The sequence below is a fragment of the Oncorhynchus masou genome, chromosome 23 (genome assembly GCF_036934945.1).
Source record: "Oncorhynchus masou masou isolate Uvic2021 chromosome 23, UVic_Omas_1.1, whole genome shotgun sequence".
In the NCBI taxonomy this organism is placed as follows: domain Eukaryota; kingdom Metazoa; phylum Chordata; class Actinopteri; order Salmoniformes; family Salmonidae; genus Oncorhynchus; species Oncorhynchus masou.
Window position 1 is genome coordinate 63928950 of NC_088234.1, and position 13677 is coordinate 63942626.

The 13677-nt window shown below is 41.9% G+C and overlaps 1 protein-coding gene across 1 annotated transcript; it reads right to left on the bottom strand.

Moving 5' to 3' along the window:
• Positions 1–52: 52 nt before the first annotated feature.
• Positions 53–12284, bottom strand: LOC135511192 (sideroflexin-1-like). Its single transcript, XM_064932815.1, has 11 exons — positions 11948–12284; positions 8811–8997; positions 7846–8016; positions 6432–6530; positions 5232–5307; positions 5061–5146; positions 4712–4839; positions 4359–4408; positions 3992–4041; positions 3717–3764; positions 53–3580 (listed from the first exon to the last, which is right to left on the bottom strand). Exons 2-11 carry the CDS (start codon positions 8972–8974, stop codon positions 3484–3486), a joined length of 969 nt encoding a protein of 322 aa, XP_064788887.1. The 5' UTR covers positions 8975–8997; positions 11948–12284; the 3' UTR covers positions 53–3483.
• Positions 12285–13677: the final 1393 nt, after the last annotated feature.

Genomic DNA, 13677 nt, shown 5'->3' on the forward strand with positions numbered 1-13677 from the left:
CTTGATTTTGTTCCTGAACAGTACAGTAGGTCTGTGGCCTGAGAAAGAAAACTCACATTTCAATCACTTTATTTTATAGCTTAGTAAATGTCTTACATAGTCCAGGTGTGACAGAACATATTCCAACTCAAAATGGAGGGGAAAAACATGTAGGGAGCACCAATACTACATGGGTACTGGACATGGACACACATTAACATGAAAACATTCATGGAGTGTAGCGACGTCATAGATTGTCTTCAGTGTTGTGCCTTTAATGTGCTGCCAAGACCAAATTCCATGACGTGCCTAAACTAACCTAGAGATATTTCATATGAAAATATCTTGATAGAGGATCGTCATATAAAGCTTAAGCCGATGACAAACGCTAAAGACCACTGCTTTTTCTACTTCTTCAATTCCAAGCCTTACATGTTTCTGTCAGCACATGCTGGGCTATAGGTTCATTTGTTCTAGTCACAATTCCTTGCCCTCCCCACCAAAAGGATCAGAAAACAACTAAATGGGGAAAAGCTAAATGGCGATAAAATAAAGCTAGCTACTGCTGGATAACTTACTCTAAGCTCATAGTAAATTGTGACTTGGTTTATATCATGCACATTATAGAAACAGTACAAACATTTCCAATACATATATATATTTTTTTTAAAGAAAGGTGGTACCCCCACCCTTTACATTGGTTATTACACAGCACCCAATTCCAGGCCAGACTACAAGATGCACACCCCCCCAAGGCCCAAACATACAATGAAGAGGGTACCTCCTTTTATAGCGAGTGAATGAGTTTACAATGGTGCCAACTTGCTCATGAAATATGGTATTTTATTCAATTATGGACACAAATAGTGACTAGTGGAATAACCATTTACTATGTGTGCGTAGGTACAGTACAGATGAACCAGTATCTACTGGAATTGGGGTTTCAATTCAGTCGATTGAGAAGGAACTGACTCCAACCCTGGTATTTACAGTTGAAAGCCATGGCATAATGTAGTAGTGTTTACTGTATGGCCATAACGCTGTGCTGCAGTGCATCTGATCGTCTATAGACATACATTTGCAATAAAATGTATGAGGAGCCTAGCCTGGTTCCATATATGTGTGTTATCCAAATCCTATGGCCAGTCACCCTAAACAAGACCGCACAAACAGAACTGGGACCAGGCTATGCAGATACATTACCAAAAAAAAGCATTAAAAAAAAAAAAAAACAACCAAGTTTCATATCAGTCTGAGGAGGAGATTCATGTCTTCATTGCATAAATATCCACTGGTTTCATTCAGAGGGAACTACCAACTAGAGTGGTTTGGTAGACATGCAATACTGAGGAAAAGGTGACCAAGCTACATGGCGAAGCCATATTAAAGTCAGCCGGGACAATATTGATGGGTGGTTTTGACAACTATATTCAAACTCTGACAAACACAAATGTGTAATAGTTGTTCTAACTTCTAGCTGAATAAATGTTGCCACCCAGAGGAGAAATGGAACAGTGCACCCTGAAGTTTTAAATCTAATACCTCGCCACCATTTATTTGTTAAATATATTTTAATCCCGCAAAAATATACCCGTTGTACATAGTATATTTCCACCACAAAGTTACTTAGTTGATACGGTACTATGAAATTGTCTAGACTACTAAACAACCATATTACTACACTTGACATCTAGCTGGATATTCAACATTAATATACTGTATTATAGCCCAGGTTTGATCAGGAATGCTCTAACTAAGCCCAGATTTTCCACACAGGAACTAAAGATCCAAGCATTTCTTCCAACCTTCCTACAATCTAATCAATGATTTCCTTTTACACAAGGTTAACGGGACACTGACAAATTCTAGCAATTAAGCGTATGCTAGCGTACATGTAGACTATCAATCATTGTGCTAACACTAATTAGCCTTGGCCCGCAGGAATATCTAACTTCCTTCACACTGCATGTAGAGACATACACCTGGTATCCACGAGTTAATCAGAATCTGGGTAAGTGGAAAATGTCAATCTCACTGTGTCCCTTCATGACCATGGGCTGTATTTACTAAAGACAACCACGGGCCACATTAAATCAGCTTGGGAGACACATTTGGTCAGCGGGCCTCTAGTTTAAGACCCCTGGTTCTCACAACTGTTTTATGACAATAAAACAATATTTGGTACACATCACCACAACACAATTAATCTAAAGCTAACAGACTGGGATGATTCATATTTACTCCCTTGGCTCTTATTGCATAAATTGGCCCCACCACACATCTAGGTCACCACTGCAAGTTAACTCTTCTTCTCTGTAACAGACGAATGACTAAAGAGACAATAAGCGTCACAAACTGACAGGAGGCCTGGTTAGGACAAAACATAGATACAATTCCTTTAACATTTAGACAATCTAGTACATTCCCCTTCAATGGCAATAGTGACACATGGCACCAACAATCATTCATGAGTTCCGTTGAAACTGCACAGACACGATCCAAATTCATCCATAGTGTTTCCAAATCAAGAGGCCTTGATATGAGGCTTAAACATTAAGCCTTTGATCCTGTCCTATAGAAACCTTTATTCTGCCTTATTGTCATCAGTGCTATTGGGGATGTGCTTAGTGAAATCTAATTTAGGAATGCTCATGCAGTATCATTGCACCTCTAAAGGTTTTCTTGATAACAAACACACAGGGTTCCCAGTGCACTAGGCTGAGAGCGGTTGAGGTGGGACAGCGTGTTCCAAGGGAGATAGAAACGGTGCTCGTCCTGTTCATTGGGGCACACTCACTGGAACAAAACATTTTGCAACAGAAAACAAAACCCTGGGACCCAAAAAGCAATTCAATAACAGGTCAGTCTAATGTGCTCATAAACCAACTGTTATCCTTCACTACTTGTACTAGACTACAGTTAAGGCAATTTGAGGGAGTGGATATCTAGCAGAATACATTTGACTATTTTCTCATTTTAAGTCATGAATGGGTTTCAGTGCACACAGCTCAAAAGGGTACAAACACAAGGGCAATAAATAACAAAACACACTTTGGGGGGGGGGAACAAAAAAAACTCTGGGGTCAAATACAAGAGGTGACATGTATGTAGTTAGTGGTGATGGAAGTAAATGTCACAATGACAATTTTCCAGCAGCCAGTAACTAAACAGCCACAACCCCAGGAAGGACAAATACACCAGACTAAACCCAAATTAAACCATAGTCTGTCTGTCACGCTACTCTCACCTCAGGTGCATCTCATTACTCTGAAGTGGCTTCTTCATCTACAATGATGACAAAAACCTGACGTGTAGGCTCCCCCTTATTCAATCCGTTCAGACACACCCCTCACCATAATCAAATCCTAAAGCTTATAACAAGCATCATAGTAAACAAAACGGGTAAATACAAAAATAAGCATAAATATAATATTCTCTTTGCCCGCTGAGCTGTACTAGCAGGGTCCAGCCAGCAGAGGGGGCTGGTCTGTGGTGTGTGTGGTCCTACAGGCCTTTGTTGAAGAAGACGGTAGTAGTGTGGGGACTGTTCTGTCGTATCCTCTCCTGCAGATCTGGCTCCAGGCTGCTCACAGTCATAGAACTATATAGGGAGGGAGAGTTGGAGAGAGAAAGAGGGGATGAGAGAGTGAAGGAGAAAATGATTGATTAGACAGTTGTGTAGGAAAAGCAGGTCCACGGTCTATATCTAAGGTATGTATCAGATGGCCATAACGTACCTCTTCTGTGGGAACAGGGCGCAGCACAGAGGAGTAGCAAACACCAGGCTGAAAGAGAGACGGGAGGTTTTGTCAAACCAGTGTTTAAGTAAACCGTGCAATACACATGGTTTGCAATGGTGACGTTCAGTATTCAGAGCTCCAGTCCATTTAAAATGTTATGGTTAGTTTGCTTACAGTGCATGCCATTGCGAGAGGACTTTAACCGATAACATGGATGAAACGTGTACCAAACAAACAGTTTACAGTAACATTAACTATAGATAGATACTTACCACAGACCCACCAGTCCCACCTGTACTGGAGCATTTAGGACTGGGAACCGCTGAGGAGAGAACACAGTGAGAGAGAGAAAGTGAGACTCCAACCAGAAGCAGTTTTTCATAAAAACAAAACAAACAGTATACAGACATTACACGGACAGTATTGTAGAGATGTACAGGCATGATCTGGGACCAGGCTAGAGTTTTACTGGATATCAGACAGACAAGAGCACAGATTTCCAACAAAAATTGCATTGCATTGCAAGGCTGAACCATCCAGATTGGTTTGAACTCCAAATAGAGGGTAGACCTAGTGCAACATGCCACACTCTCCCTACTGACTGTAGAACCAGCATGCCCATGGCTGTTGTAACATTACCTTCATAAAGGCTTTCTTCTCCAGGGCGTTCATGATCACAGGGGGGATAGCTGTAGACAGAAAACAATGAGTATTTTCAAGAGCAACATTTGTTATTTCACAACACGTTGCTGATTCTGATAGTGATCTACAGTTTTAAGGGGGCTTTGCTAAATCATCTTTCCCAGAAGCACTGGTGTGAGGACAGTGAGTTTCAGACCAAATTACACATGACCAATTGATCTGGATTGAAACTACATGTTAACTCCTTACCCAGTGGTTCCCAAACTGTTTTGCGTTGTGAAATATTGTGTCCCACCAGATAAAAAAACGAAACAATGTTCAATCCATCATGTGTGAAACACAGTGCTTACCCATAGCTGGCACGGCCATGCCAATCCTGGACACCACCACCTGAATGATGCCCGACTTGGCAGCAGTGACTGACTCCCCTAACCGGTTTCCATTTTCATCGGTCACTGGGATGCCGTACTTCAGCTCCCTAAGGAGAAGGACATAAGGAGAGGATGGAATTCAACCAAACATGTCATAGTCATGTTAATCAATTTGTATAACCTTATTATTATTTTTATTTTTTACAAATACATTTGAAACAAAGTGTTTGACATCAACCCAGTCCTAACCCCTCACAGAGCTGACCAAAAAGACGGCGCTAAGGAAAACCTTTCTCCCGAGTTAGGTGTGGTCTAAACTCCAGCTCACCTCTGCCTCATGAAGGGGATGTTGATACAGTTGGCAGCAGCTACAGCAAAGAAGGGGACGAACCGGCTCATGACAGCTGGAAGGCGCTGGGGAGGGAGTTTTCACAGCGCTCAAAAAAATGCAAAGCAATTGCGCAAATCCACTAGAACTAAGATGATCCAGAGACAGTACCTTGGCTAGAGACTTGAGTCCCAGGGCTGTGACTACGGCTCCGGTGGTCGCACTGACGTACGCTGCAGCCAGCTGACTGAGAGAGCATCACACAAAGACATTTACACCTCTCAATTTACTGAGCCTCATTACGGTTCCTGTTCCATTTACCAGAGTCTATCTGATACAGACAGAATACAGAGGTCTCAGGTCACAACACATATGGAATGTAGTTAAGGCGGTCAAGTCAAAAGCCACATTCATTGAACACCGAAACATGACAAGCCAGGCAAAGACAAGATTCAACAATAATGATTGAAATGGCCCCCCCAGTCTACATGCTCGTTCCATGGTAGTTTCAATCTGCATATGAACTGAGGAGCACCAGCATTGCTGGCTCCTATTCCTTGTGTGTCCTGGTTAGTGGGTGCATCGCAATAGTCTAAAGTGGAATCCTTTCCTTGTATCCTTCGCTTCATCTGCACTGATTTGAAGGAACTGGACAGGTGACATCTGATAGCAACAGTGTAAACCTTTCACCGGTCATGCATTTTCAATTTGGTACAGATGTAAGAGGACACCCCTTTAAAATTTTGAGATACATCCCTGGTTTGTATAGCCTCTCCATCAGGAGCTGTATGTATCAAAAGCCTCAGAGTAGGAGTGCTAATCTACGATCAGTTCTCCCTTTTAGATCTCAATGCATGGGTGACATGATCCTAGATCAGCACTCTTACTCTGAAACATATGGTCCCAGACCAGAAAGATATACACAAATGCCTTGCTTCCTCTACCAGCTGCAGACATGGAGGAAGGGGTAAAGCTACAACCGTTCAGTTGGAATGGAGGAGCATGCTGGTCTAAACAGTGGGGTGTAATACCGCTGTAAGGGGAGGAGTGTAGTGGACTGGGGTTCCACTGGCTAGCCTCTGCAGGCCTCCATACAGAGCTAGGGGTGCATCGCAATAGTCTACTCTGGTCTTCTCTGCTTGCCTCTTTTCCTTTGTCTGCACCGATAGGAAAAGAGAAGACAGGTAAAAGCAACATAGGGGAAGTGTTATGGGGATTTGCTCCCACCTATCCATGTCCTTTCAGATCAGTACTGATGAGGGAAAGCAAATGAGGAGAGGAAGCTAGCTAAGGCTATGAGATGCACCCTAGTACAGGTACAGCAGGGCTGGTTTAATATGTGGCTGTGGCATTAGTGTTCCCAGTCCCTACTTGGTGGTGAGGGCAGCGTCTCCACTGCGGTTGGTGTAGTTGACCACAGCGTTGAAGGACTGGTTCACCCACTGCCAGAACACCACCGCTGGAGTCGTCCTGGAGGAGAGATGATGAAAACGAGGGAGAGAAGGGTGGGGAAAGGATAGAAAGGGAGACAAAGAAAGTGTGTGAACAAGCATTAAATCATTTCAGATATTTAATTCAGAGGCAGAATGCTTGAATTAATCATTCAAACAAAGGCAAATCATGACTTGTAAAAAGGTACAAATGTCACTTTCCACATTTGTGCACAGTTTACATAAATTAAATAAAAACACTAAGTCAACTTTGCAAGTCAGTTAAAAACAAATTCTTATTTTGAATGACAGCCTACCCCAGGCCAAACCCTAACCTGGACAACGCTGGGCCAATTGCCCTATGGGACTCCCAGTCATGGGCAGTTGTGATACAGCCTGAATTCAAACCAGGGTCTGTAGTGAAGCCTCTAGCACTGAGATGCAGTGCCTCAGACCGCTGCGCCACTCTGGAGCCCAGTGTGACTATGATTGTATGCCCTTTACTCTTCAGACACACAACAATAGCTGCAGTGTGCTACTCTGGTCTTGCCCTCTGAGCAGGAATGTAAAAGGCACAGTGGAAGGTATGCAGAGAACATGAAAACAATCCAAGGCATCCACACGCTGCAAGGCCAATAGCAGTGTCCTGACCCTCATTAAAGGGCTTAGGAATCTTCCTTTTCAATGCCCACAAGATAAACAAATATTTTAAGTTTTACATTTTAGCAGACGCTATTATCCAGAGCAATTAGGGTTAAGTGCCTTGCTCAAGGGCCCATCAGATTATTCATAGTTGGCTTTGAGATTCTAAACAGCAACCTTTCGATTACTGGCCCAACGCTCTTAGCCACTATGCTACCTGCTTCCCGAATACACAGAATATTGCCATCGAACAAACCCAGTCTTCAGTTGAAAGAGAAGAGACTACACCGATTGGGAAAGTCAACTGCATAGGTTGTTTATGCCATTAGGTGAGAAGTTCTAACATGCTACATTTATTCTACACAATTCTGTGCACTTTTTGTCCTGGCATAACTTACTAATAAGCAAGAGAGAAGAGCATGAGCGGCCCATATGGTGTATGTGTTAAGCCAGCCAGCAACAGCACGCACCAGCCACAGCATTCACAGCGTGGGTGGAGATTTAGTCCTCGTGAAGAATGTTGAAATATCCCTGCTGTGCGGTTAGTTGCCGCATCTGACATGCGCCTCTACATTTCAATCTGCAACATTCACCTCATCAGATCTTCCTCTTCCAGTACGCAGCCCTGTGTGTTTTTAATGTAGGTGTTTTATGCCACACACAAATTGCATTTAACATGTATTGAATTGAAAAGTCATCCACCCCAGTGGTACCTGTAGAATGTGAGCATACAGCCGGTGATGGTCATGTTCATGGGGACCTGGGCAGACATGCGTCCCACCACCACCATCTTCTCTCCCGTGTCAGGGTGGAAGGCAGAGTCATAGATGTACTTGGCTCTCCACAGCTCATCTTCTGTCAGACCTGGCCTCACCACTCCTAACCTGGACACAAACAGATCCTCTAAACAATGAGTAGAGGCACATCAATTCTTAGCATCTGGGCAACTTATTGCAATGTTTGATTTACAGAAATACGGGCTAAAATAAATATAGGCTAAAGCTTCACCTACTTACAATGTTTTAACAAATCAAATTGTATATCGGACATGTTTAGCAGGTGCAGCAAAATGCTTATGTTTCTAGCTCCAACAGTGCAGTAATACCTAACAATACACACAAATCCCCGAAATATTTCTGCATTTCTTTATAACAAAGACAATCTTAGACATGAATTTAGGTGTTTTCAGTTCACCTCTGATGTAAGAGAAACCGGTATGACAGATGTTCCAACCTACAAGCCTAATTAGTGGCCTGTGTCTAAAGATGTTTGTTAGTTTCTCTTATTACAGTGGGGGGGGGGGGCAAGAGAGATATCAGGTTAAGGTAACTGCTAGCTAGCTCCTTGAACTCCTCAGTTTAGACTAGAGACAATGTCCATAGAGTCCATGCTCATTCATAAATGCATTAATGAAAATTGATTCCTACCCAGGGGCCAGGGTAACTTCCAAATTACCATTCACATTTTAGGCCACAGTAAACCACCCCTCTAACATAATCTAATGTCAACTCCACTACCACGCCTACATTCCTCTTATCCCATTAATCTCTCACTCTACCCCCTTTCAATACCTGTAGATCTCTACAGAGACCAGTGTGTCATCCAGCATCTCAGAGGACTTTAGGATGTTCCTGGGATCAACCACCCTCCTTCCCTAGGTGTCACCCCCCCTCCGTACCTGTAGTTCTCCACAGTGACCCGTGCGTCCTCCAGTGTCTTAGAGGACTTGAGGATGTTCCTGGGGTCGGTGACGAAAAAGAAGTGCTGGGCGCGGCCCATGAATGTGCTCTGATCCCATCGCGGCTCCTTGATGTTAATGTCCAGGGACAGATCTCCAGACATCCTTGAGTTTACTATGAGACCACCTGACAACAGAAACAAGTTAGTTAGAAATGTGATTATTCTCTGCACATTTGACAAAGACTCATTTTTATTTTATTTTGCCCTGTAACGTTAGAAAGACAAAAATTGGCCTAGTGGATGAATTCAACCAGCTCATGGAGTTTAGTGACTTGAGCAGAACTGAAAAGGCAAATGATAAAAGATTACTCCTCCTTCCTAGCTAGGACTAAGCCCCCCCACCTATCTGATCCATGTATAACTCCCTCCCTCTACATAGCCTACCTCAACAGCCAAAACACACCTCCTGATTGGAGGGGCCCTCGCCACCTCTAGTATCCTCCCAAAATCACAATAAAAAAGGACAAGGAGGCTATCATCAGGGCTGTTTCTATTTGAGCCAACTGGTCATTGTAGGAAGGTAACGGTGTTGTTAAATACAGAAAGTCTGGTGTTAACCAAATTCTCTGACTACGAAGCTTGCGCCAAACTGCATCAGCATTATTGAAGTGAATTACATTGCCATCCTGAATATTCTTCCAGCATTTTACGCCCAAATTCAACCTGAATGACGAGCAGTCCAGCACTCAGTTTGAGAATAGGCCTACTGGCTGTCTTTTACATGCATATCTAGGCTATGAATCATCTGACCAATGCTATATCAGAGCCTGGCAGTACAACAATAAACAAACTGAGGCATGAAAAGTCTAGCTTCCAACCACTGGAGTTATGATGTTTGGTTTCCTAGGTAATGAAGTGATAAACAGTTCTTTCAAGCTGAAGGCTACAAAAGTAAGTTCATTGCATTGTGGCTCAAAACGTGATTACCACTACTTCAAATTGATGTGGTTTCTAGCTGCCTGAAACATATCAAGGAACATGTTTAGGCTATGTGTAATGAGAGGATCAGTGGTGACACGTCATTTTAGCAAAAAACTACGTGTCACCTATCAGTTTGCAATCAATGTAAAAAATATATAATTGAGTTAAGAAAGCCGCACACAAACAACGTTCTCGGTATCTCGGGAAAAACAAGCTGTGGCTGGGAAAATACATTTTGAAACTTTTATCCAACTCGGAATTGTAAATCGGGAATCTTTCTAGAGCTACAACCTCATGATTCAACCTTTTTGTTTTGTTCCCAGTTGTCTTGAAAATAACCATAAATCAAGAGAATGACAGACCTTTATGACCAAATTTGCCCACGAAGGACAGCCGTGCTACCTTCCTGTTCAAGTGAGCACAGCACAACAAGGTAAGTCCAAAAATGTATTGTATGCTGCTTCATAAATTATGTAATATGCCAGGAAGACATGTATACTGTAGCTAAGAAAGTAATACTAAGAGTATGTTGTGTAGTAAGCTGTTAGTAGGCCATGTGCTTCACCCTAATAATTTGGTCCGTTCCCCCCTCATATCTTAGCCTACTGTTCTAACTTGGTGGTGCACATGTAGCCTATAACCTGTTTTTGAGAAATTTAATTGAATATTGTAAGAGCTTTAATTGTCTGCGTATATGTCCCCTTTATCCTACGGTTCTGACTTAGTGTACATGGAGAACACTAAGAACGCCCCATGATTAAAGGATTTGCCATATATATCTTTAATTACTTGTTACTTTCACCTTCTCTTATATCTAATCCTTTTTTTAACTGCACTGTTGGTTAGGGGCTCGTAAGTAAGTGTTTCACTGTTGTATTTGGCGCATGTGACAAATACAATTTGATGGTCTGACTTCAGTTGCTGTACATTTCAAAAGTGCTGAACAAATAGTTATATTGACTACATCCGTCCTAGCTCACTCATTAATATCTTAATCAAAATTACAGATTGTCCTCTTATCCTCTTGTCTTCCCCTTATGCCTTAGCTTGTACATCTCAATTGTCAGAAGAATCCACATTTGTTTAAGTCAGCCAGCCATGTAAATGAGGCTGAATGAAGTGCTTCGCTGCCAGACAAGGCACCGCTGATAGCCAGGTGTAGCAGTGGTATAGTGCAATTACTGTATTGTTTAGTGTTGTGGCATGCATCCCATCCCCAATTATTTATTTTTTGCCCCACCAAATTTACGTGCTAAAATCGCCACTGGAGAGGATAGTGGATATGCATTGACCTATATTTTGTTATGCAAATCAAGTTGTAAGATTAAACACATCCCAAACAATTTGCAGTTGTTTTCACATAATAGTAAACCAATTGCTATGTCTATACAATAACCACTTGTGTAGACGTCATTGCGACATGGTATGAATTTACAAATTCTGTACTTAAAACCACCTCGACAACAAAGCTGACCATCAAATACATTGTAACATCTTCCTTCTCTTTGTCAACATATTGCAGTAAGACAACGTGGGAAAATAAGTAATGTTAGCTATTGTAATCAACAAAGTGAACCTTAATATTATTTATTGCAATAAGGTACGTGACCGGTGCAGAGAAGATGACAGATGGGCCGTCACACGACATCGCTCAATGCGTGACACTCACGAAAAGTAAAGGAGAAAACAAGACCAAAACAGAAATGTGCCTAGGTACAAATTGTTAATATTACTTGAATATAACGTTTGGTGACTAGAAATCAACCTGCACTTTGCATCACGCTATTGACAAGTCATTGATTCAGCGATGTGACATTTAGTGAGTGCAGTTGACATTAGCTAGCTAGCTAACGTTACTTAGCAAGCTAAAGTTAGCATGCTGACTTTTAGTTAACCAGCTACTTTTCTCCGTTTGCTTGTCAAATATTGAAGCAGTAGAATGGGAGTCTGACAGACACGGTCTTGGTATGAATTACTATATTGTGAACGAACATGGTAACTTTTTAGTTAGCTATTTATATGGCTAACCTATAACTAGTACGTCACAACGTTGTAAAAAAGGAGGAAACGACCGAACGTGAGCATCCTCGTGTTAGCTCGCGCTAGCTATACATTTATTAAATGCACAAACCCTGCCAACAAAAACATACATACCTTGGTTCAATATCCACCAGCTGTGTTCACTATATAATTGCAGAGAGCTGTAAAACTGTGACCTCTCAGTGATATCACCGAATGGCTTGATGTACACGGTGCCAGTCTCTCTACCTTGAAAACTGAGGCGAAAAGACGGGTTCGTCCTTTGTTACCACAACCACAAAGTCATAACTATGACTAAACCCCGCCTATTTCTACAATTGATCTTATTAAAATCTTAAACCTTAACCTTGACAACTTAGCTAACCGTATGCATAGTCCTAGCATTAAATTAAGACCAAAAAGCAAATGTTTGTTTTCATGAATGTTTATGATATAGCCCATATTGACTTTGTGGCTGTGATTACTAGCTAGTGACAACCGGAAAAGGGCGGTGTAGAACTACAGCATGTTTGTAATTTGTTCCATAGCGATGGGAAGTTGGCTAGAATCACTGGGCGTTGGTGGCAAAATGATTGGTTTATTGTATCTGCCCAGCTAAATACTTTCAAAAACAAACTTTTAAAATAGTAAAATATATGTATTTCAATACGATTGACCTGGATAAATCAAGATTATATAAGAGATACATCGTTTTTTCCCCCGGACATAAATATATATTTTAAATCATGTTTTTCTATTTCCCAGTCTATCAACGTTGCTACATTTTGGTGCAAGACCTTCCTCAAGCCTTCAAATGTTCCTGTGTCCCTCAACTGAAGGTGAACAAAACAGTGTTTTCCAATCCCACCAGAGCCCAACTATGCATGCACATCCCAGTGGAAACTAACTGTGTGACTCACCACAGTGATCCCTTGACTCACCAGAGGTTCTTTCCCACCCACCATTTGAGAACAGCTTGAACTGAGCAGTCTTGAGAGAGGGAAGTATAAGAAGTATGTTTTGCATCACAATGTGTGTGTGTGTATGCAGCACCATATGATTCATCATATGATTAATGATTGATTCACTGACAATCTATATTTAATAATAAACTGAAAATACTTTCAGTCATAACTGAGTTTATAAACTACAGTAGACTACTGGCCTACATTTCCTTCATTATCAGGGATTTTATACTACTACCATGATATTGCATTACGCAGACAGAAGATTGTAGCATAACATCTCTCACTGTCACCCAGGAACACTAGCCATGTATTCTTGTCAATTACAATAAGTACTAGCTTTCATACCTCAAATATTTGTAATTGCGCTCCTAAATTTCCCAACTTTGGCACTCTGCCCTTTGCCTACTTTGTGAACCTTGTAATGTAATGTAATTACAGAGGGATAGACACAATCTATAGTATGGGAGTAGTTAAGACACTAGCTATAGTATGGGAGTAGTTAAGTAGTATTCTTATACCTCCCAAGACAATTGTCACTGTCCAGAGCAAATGAGATGGTGCTAATGTGTCCTAAGCCATCCACAGGTGTCCAATGTTAGGGCAGATGGGCGTGCTGTGTATCTCTGTGGGCGGAGTGGATTATGCTGAGCAGTGGGGCACCGGTCTATGGCCTGTAACATGAACGGGCAAAGCGGTGAGGGAGGAGCACTCTTCCCAAATGGAACAGTAATCTGCACCGTTTGGTGATGTTGTCAACAAGGCAGCATGGTGCATTGTCCAGAAACATACAAGATCTCTTTTCCATAAAATATGCACTACCGTTCAAAAGTTTGAGGTCACTTAGAAATGTCCTTGCCTAGAAGGCCAGCATCCCAGAGTCACCTCTTCACGCTGATG